The sequence below is a fragment of the Colletes gigas genome, unplaced genomic scaffold, assembly GCF_013123115.1.
Source record: "Colletes gigas isolate AHSC1104 unplaced genomic scaffold, ASM1312311v1 Colletes_gigas_Sc00004, whole genome shotgun sequence".
Classification (NCBI taxonomy): domain Eukaryota; kingdom Metazoa; phylum Arthropoda; class Insecta; order Hymenoptera; family Colletidae; genus Colletes; species Colletes gigas.
In genome coordinates this window covers 4196467-4214153 of record NW_025106633.1, presented here as the reverse complement: position 1 = coordinate 4214153, position 17687 = coordinate 4196467, and the positions used below count along the sequence as shown (strand labels likewise).

General features: G+C 45.8%; 1 protein-coding gene across 3 annotated transcripts in view; it reads right to left on the bottom strand.

Moving 5' to 3' along the window:
- Positions 1–1177: 1177 nt before the first annotated feature.
- The window catches only part of LOC122405363 (proteoglycan 4), a 67617-nt gene continuing 51107 nt past the window's right edge, over positions 1178–17687 (bottom strand). The window contains exons 5-15 of one of the 3 annotated variants that reach the window (XM_043410045.1): positions 12934–13437; positions 11960–12866; positions 10599–11537; positions 9770–10000; positions 7007–7191; positions 5981–6229; positions 5279–5440; positions 4465–4750; positions 3896–4133; positions 3674–3824; positions 1178–2564 (exon numbers count right to left, since the gene is read on the bottom strand). In XM_043410045.1, the coding sequence (XP_043265980.1) occupies positions 2304–2564; positions 3674–3824; positions 3896–4133; positions 4465–4750; positions 5279–5440; positions 5981–6229; positions 7007–7191; positions 9770–10000; positions 10599–11537; positions 11960–12866; positions 12934–13437 (4113 nt within the window). In that variant the 3' untranslated portion in view covers positions 1178–2303. The remainder of the gene's footprint in view (positions 2565–3673; positions 3825–3895; positions 4134–4464; positions 4751–5278; positions 5441–5980; positions 6230–7006; positions 7192–9769; positions 10001–10598; positions 11538–11959; positions 12867–12933; positions 13438–17687) is intronic. The other 2 variants (XM_043410046.1, XM_043410048.1) reach the window with 2 other exon arrangements.

Genomic DNA, 17687 nt, shown 5'->3' with positions numbered 1-17687 from the left:
TAAAACACACTTGTATTCAGAACTAAAAGAAGTCCTCTATTAAAATTATTAACGTCCAATGCAATCGTCCACAAAAAAAGTATTGCCCCCAGAAGAACTTAACGCGATAATTCGTATCTGATGAAAATTTTCGAGAGTATAATAAAAAATTGAAATTGAAATAATCCTCGCGGGAAACATGGAAAACGGTGGCTTGGACAGAAACAATTTGCGACGAAAATTCCTGCGGATAACGAGTATGTCTGACGAATTTCTCCCGGACGACCTAGGCGAACGACTGAAATTGATATAAATTTAATTTCCATGTAAATTGAATTCGCCTTATAATTTAATATTCAATTATAAAAGCGTGTAGTTCTAACGTTTCAATATTCATCAGACGCTATATTCAAAAATTTCAGACAAAATTCTACGTCAATGTTACGGAGTAACACTGCTGTTCGTTTTATTTAGAAGTTGTTCTTCGAGATCTTCGAGCCAACGCAACGTCCGGAGGAGAGCTGGCTCGCGAGAAGTAATTTACGAACGAGCCTGAAATCTTTGTTGTTCGCGAATAAAATTTGCCCGACTCTGGTCGGGAACGGAGCCAGATTTTTAATTTTCCCGTGTTAGGGGAGATCGAGCACGCCATGCGTCGCACATTACAACGACGCGCGTCCTTCGCCAAAAACTACTCGTCGCCCCGATATTGATTTACAGAGGCCTGGCGCTGCGTCGTCGTTGCATTAGCGATAATACTTGTTCGATTTTGTGCGTGGCTATTATGGAATTTGTTGTATCGGGTACTTGGCGCCGATTCAAACCCGTGAAATTGACAAATGGCCGCCGTCGTCTCATCGAACGCGATTAAAACTGTTTTTAGGAAAAAGAAACCTTAAAATAATCAAAACCACGTCCAAAATTAGTTTTCCATATTTAATACGAAAAAGAGTATTGCCAGTGGCAGAGAAGCGAACAAATAAATCTTTAATGCACAGCTCCCCCGCGGAATATATTTTTTGTAGAATTTTTTCACGCGTTTAACCGTAATTACATATCCTTTGTCCGCAATAATATTTTCAATATCGACGATACCACTGGTCGTAATGGGCACTAATATAATTTCATGCGCTCGTTATCACATGCAAAGCTTTATCGGGAACAACTTATTCGCCAGAGGAATAACAAACACGGGGCGTCGTTATCGGGCATTTATTTATACAAATATTTGATACGATTACACGCTATCGTCGTTAACGACAATCGGAAATAATTACGTACAAAAAACATACACACCGGAGAATCTTCGAACGACGAACGATCAATCACTCCCGTTTTTATGCGCCCTCCCGCGCGATCGCACACTTTGATCGAACATTGGCACGTACTTAAATTTCTACGACTCGCGATAACAGTATCCGCGAGCATCATTCGCAGCGACCAATGAGCTCCCATTATCGTTCAATTTTAACTACATACGTCTCCGACGCGTCGCTTTATCGTTCGAAAAATATCATTCGCGACCGCGTTCGAGCGCCTCTCACATCGAATAAATAGACACAGAGTATAGGGGAAATATAGGCGAAGACTTAACTGGCCAATTGGACCCACAAAAATTAAGAAACATATCCCAGTGAATAATTCATGAGCGTGTGGAATAGTTTTTGAGATATTCAGACTAAATATTACACGATTTGGTCTTGAACTTTTCAGATCAATTAAAACATTTTGAGCAACAGTTCAAGTAAATTTCAATACTATAAAACAAAGATATTAATAAAATTTGTATAAAATTCTATCGAAAATGAGCCAATTTCTAGGGTGGCTCATAATTCTTTTTTTTAGGTTTTTCACAGATCAATTTCTTCCATCTTAGTCTGCTAAATTAATTCCACTTAATCCAGCCTGGGGGAAAATGATTTATAACCATGGACTACGTGCTTGGAATAATTATTGGAAACCAAACTGCGCACAACTGCAAATACTCGTCCATCATCTTTGACACTTGTTTTAATTTACAACAGCAGAACACCATCGTCCACAACTCCCATTATCTAAACACTTTCTCCAACCATACGCAACGTTCGTATTAATAACACCAACCGTACCTCGCCTTTAACGTACGCTAACTATAATTTTTTCTTTACTTACCCTACGTTGTTCTTTAAATTAATCTCATATATTACTACCGGACGAGAACCAAACTAATTTCTTTCCCCTCCGCTTCTGGGAGAACCGTTAGCTCGAGGCTCTACCCGCGCTTATAGTACACCCTGTAGATTGTTCGTAGGTTTGGCATCGGTTGTTCCAAGGCTTGGGAACGATTAGCGAGCACGGGCCAAGCGTGCTCGCTGCTCGTCCAAGAGCAGCGACGCTTCGCCCATAATTTTCGCGCTGGTTCGGACCAAGAATAGCAATTGGTATTCGTCGATGACGGTGAGGGGAGCCCGTGTCCTGACCAGGGCATGGAGAACGTTTGCCCTCTCCAAATCGAGCCATCTTTGAAGGGTGACCTCCCTCTCCCGTGGACCACCGAACGTCACGTCCGCGGGACCCCACAGAGAAAATTCCAGGACCGACTTCACCTACGCCAAGAATACGTGTTTCCGGTTCAGTTCTACCCCCTAACCACATCTCCATCATCAACGGACTACCAACTAGCCCATAAACAGAAAATTCTTTGGAATTTCTACAATATTAATTCTTCAACCCCATCTTTATCTTCGTTCTCTTTTCCTACACCGCGTTTACTTCAAAACCAAATTCCAAATTCAAATGTCATTAATAGACTGGGGATCTGTTTACAAATTCATTTTTTTATTAACAGAATTAATGAAATGGAAGCTTTGCAGAGGACCGTCTCAACCCCTAAATATAATAATTTGTATCTTACTTCAATAAATGCATAAACATCCACAATCTAGTTACTAATATTTAATAAAAAGGATACTCAACGTGAAATATGCAGACATGCCATTTTATTTAATTTTTCCAGAATGATTTGAAACTTTTTTTTTTCGTTATAAAAATTCGTTTTTGATTTTTAATAAATTTGTTCGATGCTGTACGAAAAAGTTGTTTAATATTGTTTTGTAGGTACCCATGAGCTCTACTTCAAAAAAAAGTTTCATTGAAATATATTCACTATTGTAGGAGTTATGGTCGTTTGAAAATTGGACCAGTCTTATGTGGTTTTCCTTATTTTACGGGGTCAAGAAACAACTTTTCGACTAATTTTGGAATTTCTACATATTCTCCATTAAAATACGCGTTGTTTGCCTCTTGAAACATTAAAATCCCCCAATCTGTTCAGAAGTTATGACATTTTAAAGATTCGCATGAAATTTCAGGGAAACATCCATACCATATGGTCAGACAATACATTTTTCGGTAATGAATTTTTTTCTCGAAAGTGCGTAGGATTTCGAGGGTATGTCTAATGACCAAAAATGATTATAATAGTCCTCTGCAACCAAAAATAATTTTTCCAGAACAATTTGAAATTTTTTAATTTTGCCGAAAAATTTCACACCTCGAATTTTTTTCTCGAAAGTAGGTAGGATTTCGAGGGTATGTCTAATGACCAAAAATTTTGAAGGGCACACGGGCGCCATTTAACTTCGACTACCCCATTATCCGATTGCTCAGAGCTAGTCGAACGCGCGTTGATTGCCTGCTTAATACCTATTCGTACCTGAGACAGAGTGACGGCCTTCTCCCTCATAAGTAATTCCTGAATCAATGGCAGCCTACTCGTCAGATTCAGCTGCTGAAGCGCCACTAACGCGCACTGGCACAACGACACCCTCTCCTCCTCCCGTTCCTCGTTCGTGTCTACGTTCAATCTGCGAAACGTAACCGAACAATGAGCAAACCAATTCCCAACCCGACGCGCCTCTTCGACTTGTTTACCGACCCCTGAAGAAGATAAAGCCTGTAATAGGCGTCCTTGTCCTCCCTGCACAGAACCAAGTTGTTCAGACTCCTCGCCGACTCCTCGATTCCGCGCGCCTGGAGGCTCTTCAGCGCGGTGACGAATTGAAGAAGCACGAAAGAGGCTTCTCTGACTGTTCCTTCGTCGTGCATACCCCTCGTCGCCACCCCGAACGATTGTATCGTGCTCACTTGCAGCCGGGGCAGAACGGAAATGGTCGCTGGAAACGGGGAACGCAACTTCCTTCAATGTTCGATCCTAATCCAGAGACTGACTCCCACTAAATCGTTTCTATCTCGACAAATTAACTCTCGAGCCACTATAGACTCTAAGCTCGAAGACCTTGTTCTCGACTCATGGCGAGTTACGCCCTCAACGTTAGAGTTTATGGCAATGTAAACAAAAATGTTTGACGATCGCGAGAGAAATTTTTAAAACGAGCATAGACCGTCCAGAGGCAATATCGAACAACTATTTACGGTTTCGGTACGTTGTATGAAAGGGTGTGGGTGGCGCGAAGGAAGAGGAAAATGGAAGTCGACGAAAAGTACCTTCCAGTTGCTTGTTCCCGGGCAGACACGTCTTGTCGGTAATTTCCTTCGGTACGCTGTCTATAAACTCGATTATAGGTGCCAAATAAAATTCCTTCCTTGACACGTGTGTGGCCAGATCGAAGGCGACGCAGAGGGTGATGTTCAGCTCGTTCCACGTCGCCGAGTAAAATATTCGTCTACCCGCGGCGATCGACGTATTGGTATCGATGCTGAAGTGGCTCAGACGGGGATTCGTATTTTTCAGGGCTCGCAGCCCCGCCGGCACTTGAGGAGTTTGGTTCAGCTGCAACAGATCCGTACCACGGAAATGTATGCATTTCTCATGCATAAAGTTTTCGACGCCTCGCGATTTAACGCGTTAAGTCGGACCATCCCTGCGCGGAACGAAAACGAAATTACCCCGTCGGAAAATATTAACTTCACCGTGCAATCCATTTACGATGCTTGATGTAAAGAAAAGTTGGAACAGAGTAAAATTAACTGGAAAATAGTTTGTTAGCCCCCTGTAACCGGAGACCCTATTACAGAATAAAGAAATAAATTTCCATTTCTAATAGTACCACTTTGTAATCTTCTACTATTTTAATGTTGGTTCGTTTTTGCGGATCACCTTGTACAGCACACGCTGAATAGAAGCGAAAAATCATGATGAGTATCGAGTTGGGCTCCGAGGGAACGTTTGAGAAATTGGTTTGGCACGCGATACGTTAACGAACATCGTTATATCCAGTCACGCGAAACTAGCGAACTATTGGCTCTCGAACGGAACTTCCCGTGGCAACAAATCGCGAAAGAGTCGAGGAATACATACCTGGTCGAGGAACTGCGCCAGCGCTTCGTGATTCGCAACCACCACGGCGCCGTAATTATCCTCGAGGCTCCGATGAACTATGCTGCGACCCCTGCGTTGCCTCAATCGGCTTATCCTCAGCTCGTCGTCCTTGCTCTTCCAGTCCTGATCCTCCTCGGGGCCCTGCGTTTTAAAGATTCCATAAAAAATTCCGCGCGGCCGATAAAGCTATCCCGAAGCGAAATTGTTTCCCGGCCACTTTATTAAATAAGAAAAGCACCGTCCGAGAACTTTCGCCGGATACCGTCGGAAATAATAAAATTAAATTTTCAAGACCACCGAGACGCAACAAGTTCTGTTGTGGGCGAACGACTGAGTGAAAGGAATTGGCCGCTGAAGGCCGTCGAGCGGGCTCTCCCCACTCCGCTCTCGACTAAGCGTGTTCTATGAGAGCTGTGGTGGGGACAATAGCCTCGAGAAACGAGATAATCTTTCGGAATTTTTTTTGAGAAAACTACCAAACCTATCGACTTCAAATTTTGTATGCACGTTTATCGATGTTTCAGTGAACCGTAGGAATTTTTTCAAGCGATTATTTGAAAGTTGTCGAGGGAAACACGGGCCGTGTATTTCCTCAGAATTGACCACGTATTTTCCACCGAACTCGAAAGAATTTTTCGTGGCGCCTTGGTATTTCATGCAACGCGACGACAGGAATCGTACCTCGTCGCCGGTGTAAAAACCGTACGGGGCGTAAAGTTCGCTCTCGGTCTCGCTACCGCAATACGGCAGCGACGTCGACCTGACGAACGTCTGATGATGGAATTTGAATTCCGCAGCCGGCTCCATCGCGTTGCTGTCCGATTTCCGCTTGCAGGTGAGATGAGACACGCCCCCGTGCCGTAGCTCGAGATTCGAATCGCATTCCGGCGAGCTGGAAAGGCACTCGTAAACATGACTGTCGTTAGACGTCTGGAAAAAGAAAAGAGATCGGGCAGAACCGGTTCGGATTAGCGATTTCCCCGTTAACGACGACTGACGCGCGACCCGATCGGGGACCAAGATCGCCGTTAGTTTTGAGATTGATTCTAAATTCGGATGCAGTTAAGATTTGCTCTACCCTGTGGTCGATATCTCTACCATCAGCAACGGCACCTTGATCCCGAAACCGTTTCGCAAGATATACAGATCGAGGCTAAGGTGTTCAAGAATTCAAGACCTGTTACGTGATCTGCATACGTTATCGCCTGGTCTATCTGGACCTGACGATTCTCGTGTACCTTGTGGCATCAGGCAAATGTGCTCTTTGGTTAGATGGATTCAGTCTAGATAGTCTTGATTTAACAGATCAGTACCAGGGGATTAGACTTGGAATGACTGGGTCCTCATTGTTAAGTCTAGGTGACTTGCTAGACCCTAGTCTTTGTATGTTTAATATAACACAACTCCCCCAGGATTAGAGTCAAGGAGTAAGGTCACCAAAAGGATCTTGAACCTGGAATAACTAGCCCAACTATTCTCATTACCATCTTTTAAGAAAATTGGCCTAACTCCTCTCGACATAAGATTCTGGGGGTCAGGAATCATTCTTGCTACTACAGCCCAATGAAACTCCACCTAGGAACCCCAGGTCTCCAAGTGTTAACTGTTAGAACACCATTGAGCATTTGAATTCTTGAACACCTTACCTCTCGAGCAGCTACCTGCACCTTTTCCAGGCCTCCATAAAAATCGTTAAAAGGCCATTACCAGAGAATCGGACGTGGGTGGCACGGTAACAGCTACGGCCTCGTAATCCTGATTGAGGGCCGAGTTGGAAGCGCCGTGTTTCTTGACGATCGGCTGCGAGGTAGCCTGGTCCCTCATGCTGGCGGTACGTTGAGGTTTCGAGGGTGCCAACGAGCTGCGCACCTCACCTGTAACATCCTCCGCTGCTGCAGGCACGTACGCCATCGTCAAGCGCCACGGGTTAGTACCACAAGACACAAGGCATGTCACGAAACAGGCTAGCTACCGTAACTAGCGTGCTAGGAGGACGAGATTCGTTCCAAGTATACTCTAGAGACCCGCCGGTGAGCAGGTTTTCATTGCTAGAGGGAGGACGCGCTCGCAGGTCGAGATACGCGCCCCCGTCGTCGCGATAATCGGAGACACTATCGACTAATTTTCGCCGTGAAATCGAGAATGGACGATCAAAGCGAGTATTTTTCTCTGCGTCTGCCAACGGGACGATCGGGTGGATGGGCATCGAGAGATCAAAGCGAAGTGTTTCCAGAGGAAAATGACACGATAAATCCCTTTAACTCGTGTTCCCAGATTCTGGATTCACGAACGAAACGCGAACTTTGCTCGAGATAGAAGGCACGCCGAGCATCCTCGACTCAAGTAATCACACGGCTAAAGGGTTCGATAGAGTTCTGTAAATTCCGAGCGAAACACGTCGAATTAAGTGCCGCTCGGAGTTCCTGCGCAATCATCGGGAATCCTGGAATTGGCAGGCATTCGTTATCGAGGCTCGACCAAAGGGGGGAAACACGATGCTAATATGCAATCAATACATGCGGCGTTAGTTGCACCCAGGGACGTTTAAGGAAACCTTCCGTAACACAATGGTACCGCGGTCGAACGTTAGACCAACGTGTTTACTATTTACAGAAAGCCGGAAACGAGAAGAGGCAACCGCCTCTGCCCACCCCGGCCGCGTCGACCGTCGAGCAAAGCGGAATCGATTTCTTGTTCCGTGTTGAGGGGCTGGGAAGGAACGAAGGGAGGACGAAGGTGTCCAAATGGTCGTTGATAAGTCTGCCTTTGCAAACAACGACGCGCCACCGACCCGATGGACGAAGAAATCGCGAAACGCGGGAACAGGGGAACGAAAGAAATGGCGGATGATCGAGAAAGAAGATGTCTCTGAACGCAGTCTCATCGGTGCATGCGGTTAACGATGAAGCAGACCCATATCGAACCGAGCGAACGTCAAACGACCGCGATCCAATAACAGTCATCAAAGGAATTGATCGTGCGTTTTCATTATTAATTTTTATTTTTCGCTTCGTCGTTTCGCATCGTCGAGGCTTCCGTTCGTTCGTCATGAGGAGGACAAAACACGATCGTGACCGGGTGCAACGAACAGATCGTATGCGTCGCGTGGCCAAGAAAACTCTCGTGGTATATTTTTTCAGGCAACAAACGTTTATTTCAGACACAGAAATTCGTGGTTACAGAATCATCGTTGCTTTCGTTCTATTTACAAAACGGTGCGCGTCGACTCGTAACAAGTAGTATCGCATTTCAAAGACACGTCGTTTTCTATCGTTGCAATTGCTATACTTTCTATCGTCCAGCCAGCCATTCTCAAACTTTCGATCGCACTCGTGCCTCGCGTGAGGCGTGTCTCGAAGCCAACGGTAAAAAAAACGAAAAATTTCTGTATCGAAAATATGCGAATTGGCAGAACGACCGCGACGTCGCGTTCGATTCCGTCGCCGTCGGTGCACAGTAACATGGTAAATAAGACGTATCACAGAAAAATCGTGAATATTCGTATAATAACTCTGAAAGTTAGTCGTGAAAAAAAAAAAAACAGGGTAATAGTCTCTCGAAAGATTAGTCGCATAGTATAAAAACGCGTATGGCATATTAGCATAGTTAGGAGATAGATAAAGAGTATCATAATGTTGACTGCATCGCGGCTCGAACGAGATTAGTTTTCTAATTATCTTGTCTCGTTATTCGAAGCGCTATCTCGCTCGTCGTCGAACGCGAGAAGATTAATGACAATACTTAAAAAAAAAGAAGTAACGTAAGTTATTAATAAATGCCAAACTTCACGACGATCGCACGTCGACTCGGCGAAACGAAGAACGAAAAAAAAATGAACGTATTATAGAGTGAATAGGTGAGAGTTAATCACCGTTTATCCAGTGTTACAGGATCGTTCCAGATCAGACGTACACGTTGTGACAAAAATTTATGCCAACTCGGGAGCATGCAACACGCTGGACACTACCCCCTCCTCTCCTCGGTCGTGGACGTTGCGCGACACAGATGCGCAGTGTCATTACATCGGTGACCGCGCGACGGAGCACTTCGAGTCCTCCAAAACTTAACATATATTTAAATTTTTATGATATAAGTCACTTTGAAATAGAACGCTGCGAGTGCAGTTCCAAAATTTAAATCAACAATGATAATAAAGATAATTTATCAAAGAAGACTTGTAACTGAAGTATGTTTCGAGAGATTGATGTTGTCCGTCGAGCGGTCAGCGGAGTAATGATACTGCGCAGCCGCTAACCACGTGACGCGAGAGGAGAAGGAGAAGGGGCAAAGATGGGGGCAGATTGGGCCTGGTGCCCTTGAATTGACGCGAATTTTTGTCACCAGACGTACATACACGCAAGAAATAATTCGCAAGGAAGCAGCTGGCGCGAGGATTCGTGTGAGTATGGCTGTTACAACATCGAGACTTGCCGTGGTTTCATTAGTTACATTGTATGGGCCTGAACTTACCCAGATTCGCGTAAATCGAGTCTGAGGTCGTCGAGGCTGTCGGCTGCCAGGACGACGACGACGACGACGACGAGGAGGACGACGAGGTGGACGACTTGTCGCTTCTCGGCGGCAGTTGCTTGGTCTCGACGCGCGGCGGCGGTGGTCTGACCGGTTTGCTCACTGGATCCAGTCGCGACCAATCCTCCAAGGACTGGTTCCTCGGCGGTGGGGGTGGTTTTCCGGGTCTCACTGCAACGTCACGTCGAATATTAAAGCTACGCTACGAGGCTTGTAATTTTATCACGAGGTTCGGGAGAATTAAAGACCCTGGCCGCTGGACACGATGGTGGTCCGTGTCCGCCTAATCGTCTCTGCAGGGAATATGGCCATGGACAATACACGGAAAAAATCATGGGTAGGTATATAAAACGTCTGGGACACGTACCACCCATCGAGGCGAACAAAAATGATTTGATAAAAATAGTCTCTACGTCTTTAATTTATTTTTACACGATCCTCCACCTAATTGTGTCATGAGTCTTCGCCACTCTGTTCTGGCCATTCTAAAATTCTTTATTTTGCTTAGCGTCCGCATTCGATGGACAAACTTAAATAAAATTAAAAGTATTCCACGCGATAAATATTCGTAAATTATTTGCAAATCAATACTTGTCCTTTACCAGCGCTCATTTCTGTCGATACCCTCAAGGCATCCCGTTAATTAGATACCAAAGGGGATATCAGTCCACGGGGAAATCGCGACTGCGTGAAACCCAAGACTCCAGATATTCTATTGTTCCAAGAATAAACCTCTGTGCGGCGATCGAGTATCAAAAAGGAGGCTCACCGGCCGCGTGGGCTCCCGTGGACAACGGCGATCGAGTTCCTCTAGCGGCGTCGTTTCTAGAACCGCAGGAATCAGGTTGATCTTCGCCTATCCTGCTGATCCGATCGTTCCCCACCACCTCGACGGCAGCGCCGTCCAGTTCCAGCGGATGAATGATCTCCAATCGCGGCTTCGGCTGCGGCGTGGTCGGGATCTCATCGATCCTCGAACTGGCCGAGTGCCCGACCATGTCCACGTCCTTCCTCGAGCCCATTCTGAGGAATCTCTTCAAAGAGAAACGCGATCTGCTTCTCTTCTTCTCCTCCCTGACCTCTTGACTGGTCGTCAGGCTGTCCTGCGACAGAGATATCGTCCTCCTCGACGCCGGATCCACCGTTTGAGCGGTCGTGGGGTCAGGCAACTCCGAGACGGCCTTCCTGAACTTTGGACTGCAAGACGACGCCCTCTCCCTCTTCTCCTTCTCGCGGACCACCGGCGAGTCCGACTTGAAGGTAGCCCCAGGATTCCTGGCGAACAACGAGGCGCTGGGTGTTAATTCTTCAACGATATCCGACGCCGGTGGTTTCGGGGCCATTCTTCTTTTGCTCGGCGAACGTATCGATTCCGTCGACGCGCACTGAACATCCTGGAGGTCCTCCTCGACCGCCAGGGTTTCGTTGTCCCCGCCGTCCGCGGTCTGACCCCTGGCCATATTCAAAGAACCCTTCCCCTTGGCTACTTGAGGTATCCTCGACTCCGACGGTTTCGTTAACAATTCGAATTCCTGGCACGCGAACTTGCCGACACTCCGCGGGATCTGGCTGACCCGATGGTCCTCCTTCGGAGCAATCTCGTCGCACGGCCCGCGACCCTGCTCGAGAGTTGGAGTTCGAGGCTCCTCGGTCTTGTCTTTGGCGGTTGGTCGGGTGGGACTTGTGTCTCGCGTAGGGAGACTCGTACCTGAGAATTAATAGCGAACGGTGATAATTGGAAGCTCCCCGTGGCTCGTTTCTATTAATTACTGAGGATGGCTTAGCTCTCGGTCGCGCGATCTCCTTTGTAGTATCGCGTGAAAATCTGAACGCGTAGCGTCGTGCGATCGGGATTAGAACGGTCCTCGACGTAATGGGGAGGTTTAAACTCTGGTTGAGAGAATAATTGCACGGGGTGGTTGTTTGTTAATTATGGGGGAAAATATTGCGATTATCCATGTAGGATACTTAAACTAATCCCACGAACTCAATTACAAACAAACGAACACATCATACGACTTAAATATTATGTCCATAATTCGAAAAGATTATCCTTTTACGACATCCTAGATAATCCACGTCAAACCTAACGAAACCCAAAGTTTCCTACGTAAAGAAAAATCTTCTCACCCGAAGTTTGAGCAGGTTTGCCAGCATTTTGAACCGAAGGCGGTGGCAGGACGTAGTCCTTCTTCGTCTGCACGTTTCCGTCCGACGGCCCACTACTTTTAGATGAGAAATTGACCGGCTTTTGGGGCACCGCTGGCTTGACCTTGGGCTCCTGATGGACTGCCCCATGCAGGAAAGACGGTCGTGGCTCCGTAGCTATAACTGACAGCTTGTTGTGGCTCTCTGTCTGAAAAGAAGGCCTAGTTTCGACGGGTGGCGGGCTTCTCGGAAGCGCGGGTGGTTCCGTCACTTCCTCCTCGTCCGCTCTCCCGTCGGGTTCGCCAGCCAGTTCGCGACTCTCCTCGAAACTGAATTTCTTCTCCGTCCTTGCACTCTCCGGTGTGCACGCTTTTGGAGAATCCTCGTTCTTGGCGGTCACCGTGATCTTATCCTGTTCGCGAATCATGGACCTGTCGCTCTCGGGCTTCTCGTTGTCGTGCTTCGACAGAGGCGTCAACGTCAACTCGATGCCCCTGTTCGATCCGCCGTGCTTCGACCCGAAGATCTCCGGGGACCTCTTGGTCGGTCCGGCTAGCTCGTAATCGACCTTGGTATAGTTCTGAGAACCCAGCACGGAGACTTTCAACTTGTCGGAATCTGGTTTCTTGATCGAACAGCGGGGCACGCTGATCCTCTTGTCCGGTTTGCCCAGCTCCAGGATCCTCTCGGGGTTTTCCACGCCAGCCTCGATCGTTTTCTCCTTCGCGTCGTCGAAGTCGCCGGAGTCCCTCTGGACGACAGAGACGAAATTGCTGGACGCGATCAGAGGCATGTCCGCGATCTTCTCCATGCCCATGGGACGCTTCTGCTCCTTCCTCTCGTCCCTCTTGGCCTCGACGTCCGTCTTCTTCACGCTCTTCAGCGTTATCTGCAAGAACGTCCGTTTAAGTTCACGGTCGAAGCGACGGGCACCGCTGCGAACAGGATCTACTGACCTCGGATTTATCGATGCTCTCGGCGGGCTTGTGCTTGGACGGACTGGAGAACCCGTTGACGAACCCGTTGATCTTCTTGTCGCTGGGCCTCTTCGCCGTGGGCACAGACTCGTCGCCGCCGAACGGCGTCACCGAGACCAGCAGCGTGGTCTTCTTGCCCTCCGAGTCCTTCTGTATCCTTCCCAGCATCAGGGAAGCGAAGGATCTCGACGCCGCCGACGACTTGCTCGTCTCTGGCGCCGGCACTACCTCCGTCAGGTTCGCGGTGATCGTGTTGAAGCTGGTGTTGGCCCGCGTCAGGTTCCCAAGGGCTCGTTCCTCCTCGCTGTCGGGCACCGCGTCGTCGTCGTTGAACGACTCCACGAAGTCCTGCTCGTCGTCCTCCTCGGTGTCGGAGGGCAGGTCATCGCCACCGTAGCCGATTATCACCGTCAGGCATTCCGGGAACGCGACGCTCTTCTTCTTCTGCTCTTTATGGCTGGACGTCCTGGCGCGGAGGATGCCCTGAAAACGACGGGAGTTGTTAGATATTAGTCATTTTTATTCAATTTTATAAAATTTATTGGAAATTTAATCGTCGAAATATTATCCTTCGATTTTTAATTTCGTCAAAAAATTTGTCCACCTTCCTGAATTTTTTTCTCGAAAGTCGATAGGATTTCGGGGGTATGTTTATTCACCAAAAATAATTGTAATTGATCCCTGCAACTGAAAATAATTTTTTCAAATCGATTTAGAATCTTTTTTTTCGTCGAAAAATTTAAGCCCCTACTCGAATTTTTTTCTCGAAAATGGATAGGATTTTGAGGGTATGTGTATTCACCAAAAATAATTGTAATTGATCCCTGCAACTGAAAATAATTTTTTCAAATCGATTTAGAATCTTTTTTTTCGTCGAAAAATTTAAGCCCCTACTCGAATTTTTTTCTCGAAAGTGGATAGGATTTCGGGGGTATGTGTATTCACCAAAAATGATTGTAATTGATCCCTGCAACTGAAAATAATTTTTTCAAAACGATTTAGAATCTTTTTCTTTTGTCGAAAAATATTGCACCTATTCGAATTTTTTTCTCGAAAGTGGGTAGGATTTCGAGGGTATGTGTATTCACCAAAAATAATTACAATTGATCCCTGCAACCGAAAATAATTTTTTCTAAACGATTTAGAATCTTTTTTTTCGTCGAAAAATTTAAGCGCCTACTCGAATTTTTTTCTCGAAAGTGGATAGGAATTCGAGGGTATGTTTATTCACCAAAAATAATTGTAATTGATCCCTGCAACTGAAAATAATTTTTTCAAAACGATTCAGAATCTTTTCTTTCGTCGAAAAATTTAAGCACCTACTCGAATTTTTTTCTCGAAAATGGATAGGATTTCGAGGGTATGTGTATTCACCAAAAATGATTGTAATTGATCCTTGTAACTGAAAATAATTTGTTTAGAACGATTTGAAATTTATCGAAAAATAGTGGGGTAAATATGCTGATTAATCGGACATTTCGATAAACCGGGTGCCAGATAATCGGAACTCTGCTGTATTATAGTTATTGAAAGCTTAGCGTCCTATTTTGGGAAACGTGGAGGAATTAAATATCGCTATTCGACGCCTATGGACAGAGAGACGGAACCTAGCGACGGCTTAGCCAAGTTATAATCGTCCGAGCCGCCTATATCCCCTGGTAATCCGGGTTGATAATTCATTCGGGCTCGGAAGAAATTCTATTCGGGTTCTGGTTAAGGGGTCCTTGTGCTCTGCGTTGACGGGCGACCGCCTTATCGCTGGCTGCCAGGAAATGAAAGTTCAGACCGAAGTTAAATGGACGCCAGCTGGCGAGAAAAGACTGTTTTTCCCCGTGAAAACTTTCGGGACGGTCAACTGGCATTAATGAAAGGCACCGTTGAATTATTCACCAGAGTATCGGGTCGGTCTTAATTTTGCCCCGGGCTTCAAAATTTCTTGACGTTCGGGGAAGCTCGATCAACGGGCACGAATTAGGATAGACCAGTGGCGTGGTATCTTGGACTTAAATAGAGTATTTTCATTCATCTTTCTAGTCGTCTTCAGGAATAATAATAAATTGTAATTACGAGTTCCTAGAAACCTCCTCTAAAATAAAGAAGATTTATAATTTATCAAAGGAAGCTTCTGGAAACGTAAATATCGTGGAAATAAAACGCTGATGCAAGCCAGCGACTGTCGAATTTCACGACGAGTCAGCGAATCGGGTCTAGGAATGTTCCCGTGGAAATGACTCCGCGAATTCTTTCGCGGCGAGTTTCCGCGTCGCTATTTCGTCCTCTGGTATCGTTCTGAGCATTATGCTGCTCGAATTTCTCGTCTCTATTTCGCTGTCGCGCCGTTATATCGGATAAAAGAGACAGTTGTTTTTATAATTCGCACGCTGAGGTCCCGAAAAGCATCGACGTACTCGAACTGCGTTCCCTCCAGCAGTTTTTCACACGACGAGAAAGACGTGGCGGCGTTTTAAAAATATTTCTCACGTGGGTGGAAGCTGGTTTCGTTCGAAACGCGACCACGTGCCCTCGTTGAATGACGCCCACCCTCCCGGAGAACGGACGATGGCGCGCGTCAGACGATTAAGCGTTCACCCTTGTCGCCGCGCGACGTGGACGCATGCACCATGTAAATTTAGAATTCCTTGACAATGAGTGCGTCTTGCTGCGATTCAACTTGAAAGCTGAATGGAATATTAACTCTGACGAGCCGGGACTAGACGTTTTTTCTTCTTCTTTCAGACACTACGGGGTGATTTATACAACTTTGTCCGTACAAAGATCTCACCCTCGGCTGTTCTTCGAGTTTAAATTATATTAAACAGCGTTGGAGGAGGAGATAAAACACTTACAGACCTCAGATATCAGATAGAAGCAATCTGGAATACTTGGTTCCATAATTCGAATTGGTATGAGCTATTTCAAATGTAATTTGGAAAGGCTGGAAAATAGAAACTACTTTGAGGTCAAAAAGTTGAAGTTCACCGTTGAGGAGACTCCCGCGACATTCCCAAGATGGTGGCTCCGATCGAATTACAGGAACGGCCAGGGAAATCGGATCAGTGATTGGTAATGATCTCCGGAACGCGTGGAAAAACCAGCTCTGTGACAAGTATAGTCGCGAAACGCGAAACTGGGTTAGCAGAGATACGCTCGCGAGCAAGATCAAGCGGCAGGGCGCGTTGATTAGCATTCCGGAGCCGGCGGTAGTCGCGGAAACCGGAAACGACAAAGTTAGGGTAACTATGCGTACCCGTTATCAACGGCGCGTGATAGAAAATTGACCAAGAACCGTTTGGAAACGCGAGAAAACCAGCACTGGGTTAAAGTCCTCTTCGATATTGTAACATCATTTGCCATCAACAGCATCAACATGTTGATAGAATGACAGAAATGTTCTCTGATATGGGCAGGATTAATATAATCGTACCTTAGAACATCGATGCTGTCCAAATTCTGTCGATAGAATGTATCAAATTGATACCATCGATATCTGTTGAGGAATCCTCTGACATTAATACTATCAACTTATTATTGGTAAGTTCTGTGATATTTATATCAATATCCTTTCGAATGGTAATTGAAGATCGATACCATCAACATACTGTCGGTACTTTGATAACTTTGATATCATCAACACCCTATCCATTTGTCCCGTAATATTGATCTTATAAACACGTTTTTGATACATCTTTGAACTTCAACACCATCAACCTGTTGAAGATATGTCTATGGTGACTCGATATCATCAAAACTCTGGCAGTACGCCCCTTCATATTGATCTTACAAACATGTTAGTACATCATTCAACATCGACACCATCAACACGTTGAAGGTACGTCTTCAGTGACTCGATATTTTCAACATATCGATCCCATCATCGGAATATACTTCGAGATCGACAATTTCTGTTCAGATCAACATCGACGCCCGGTTCCTAGGCGTTTCATCAACATCGGTAGGCCCGCGTAAAATTGTTAGGAACTTCTGTGCCACGAATCGCGCAGCATTATTGATCGCCGTATCAAGTTTGTAAAACTGGGTCGTCCGAGTAAAAGGTACTGGCGCTTAGAGACCCGGTGCATGCTTCCGCTCGTCGGGGATGCCCCTGGCTCGCGGTAAGAAGAGAATTTATGTGCAACTGCGCGAACTGTAATGCATGTTACACCGATGTCCAATAGACTTTTTACGCGCCACGGTAAAATTGCGACCGCGCTCCACCATTCCGCAATTTCTCGAAACTTTTGCCCCGTTACTTTCCCTTTCCCAAGTCGCATCTGGCAATTTCTTTCTTATTTCTCTGTCGCCCGAATAAACCGCGCGACACGGTTTCATTAGATTCTATGGGCTTGTACGTACTGGTTAAATTGTTTTTACGGCGGACGGTGAGCACCGTTACAAATAACTTCCAAACTTTTCTTTTTACGAAACAATTGTAATATTTCGCTCTTAACTGATTCAAAATCCATGGTACAAATCAACTTCTCTCTTTGCGTATTGCTTCTACTAAATCGACTATTTATAATTTAAAAAATTCCTCGTTAGTTCCCAAATTCGCGTACAAAATTTGAAACGGGCACGTCTGATAGTATTAGAGAAAAAATATTCCTAAACATCGTCCAACTTTCAAAGTTTCGAACTAACTTGGACCACTTAACGCGAACTGGCCATCATCCTAATACATGTAAAAGGTTCTGTGTATAAAGAAAGAGCCTCCTGCGGAATCCCCGCAACAGAGA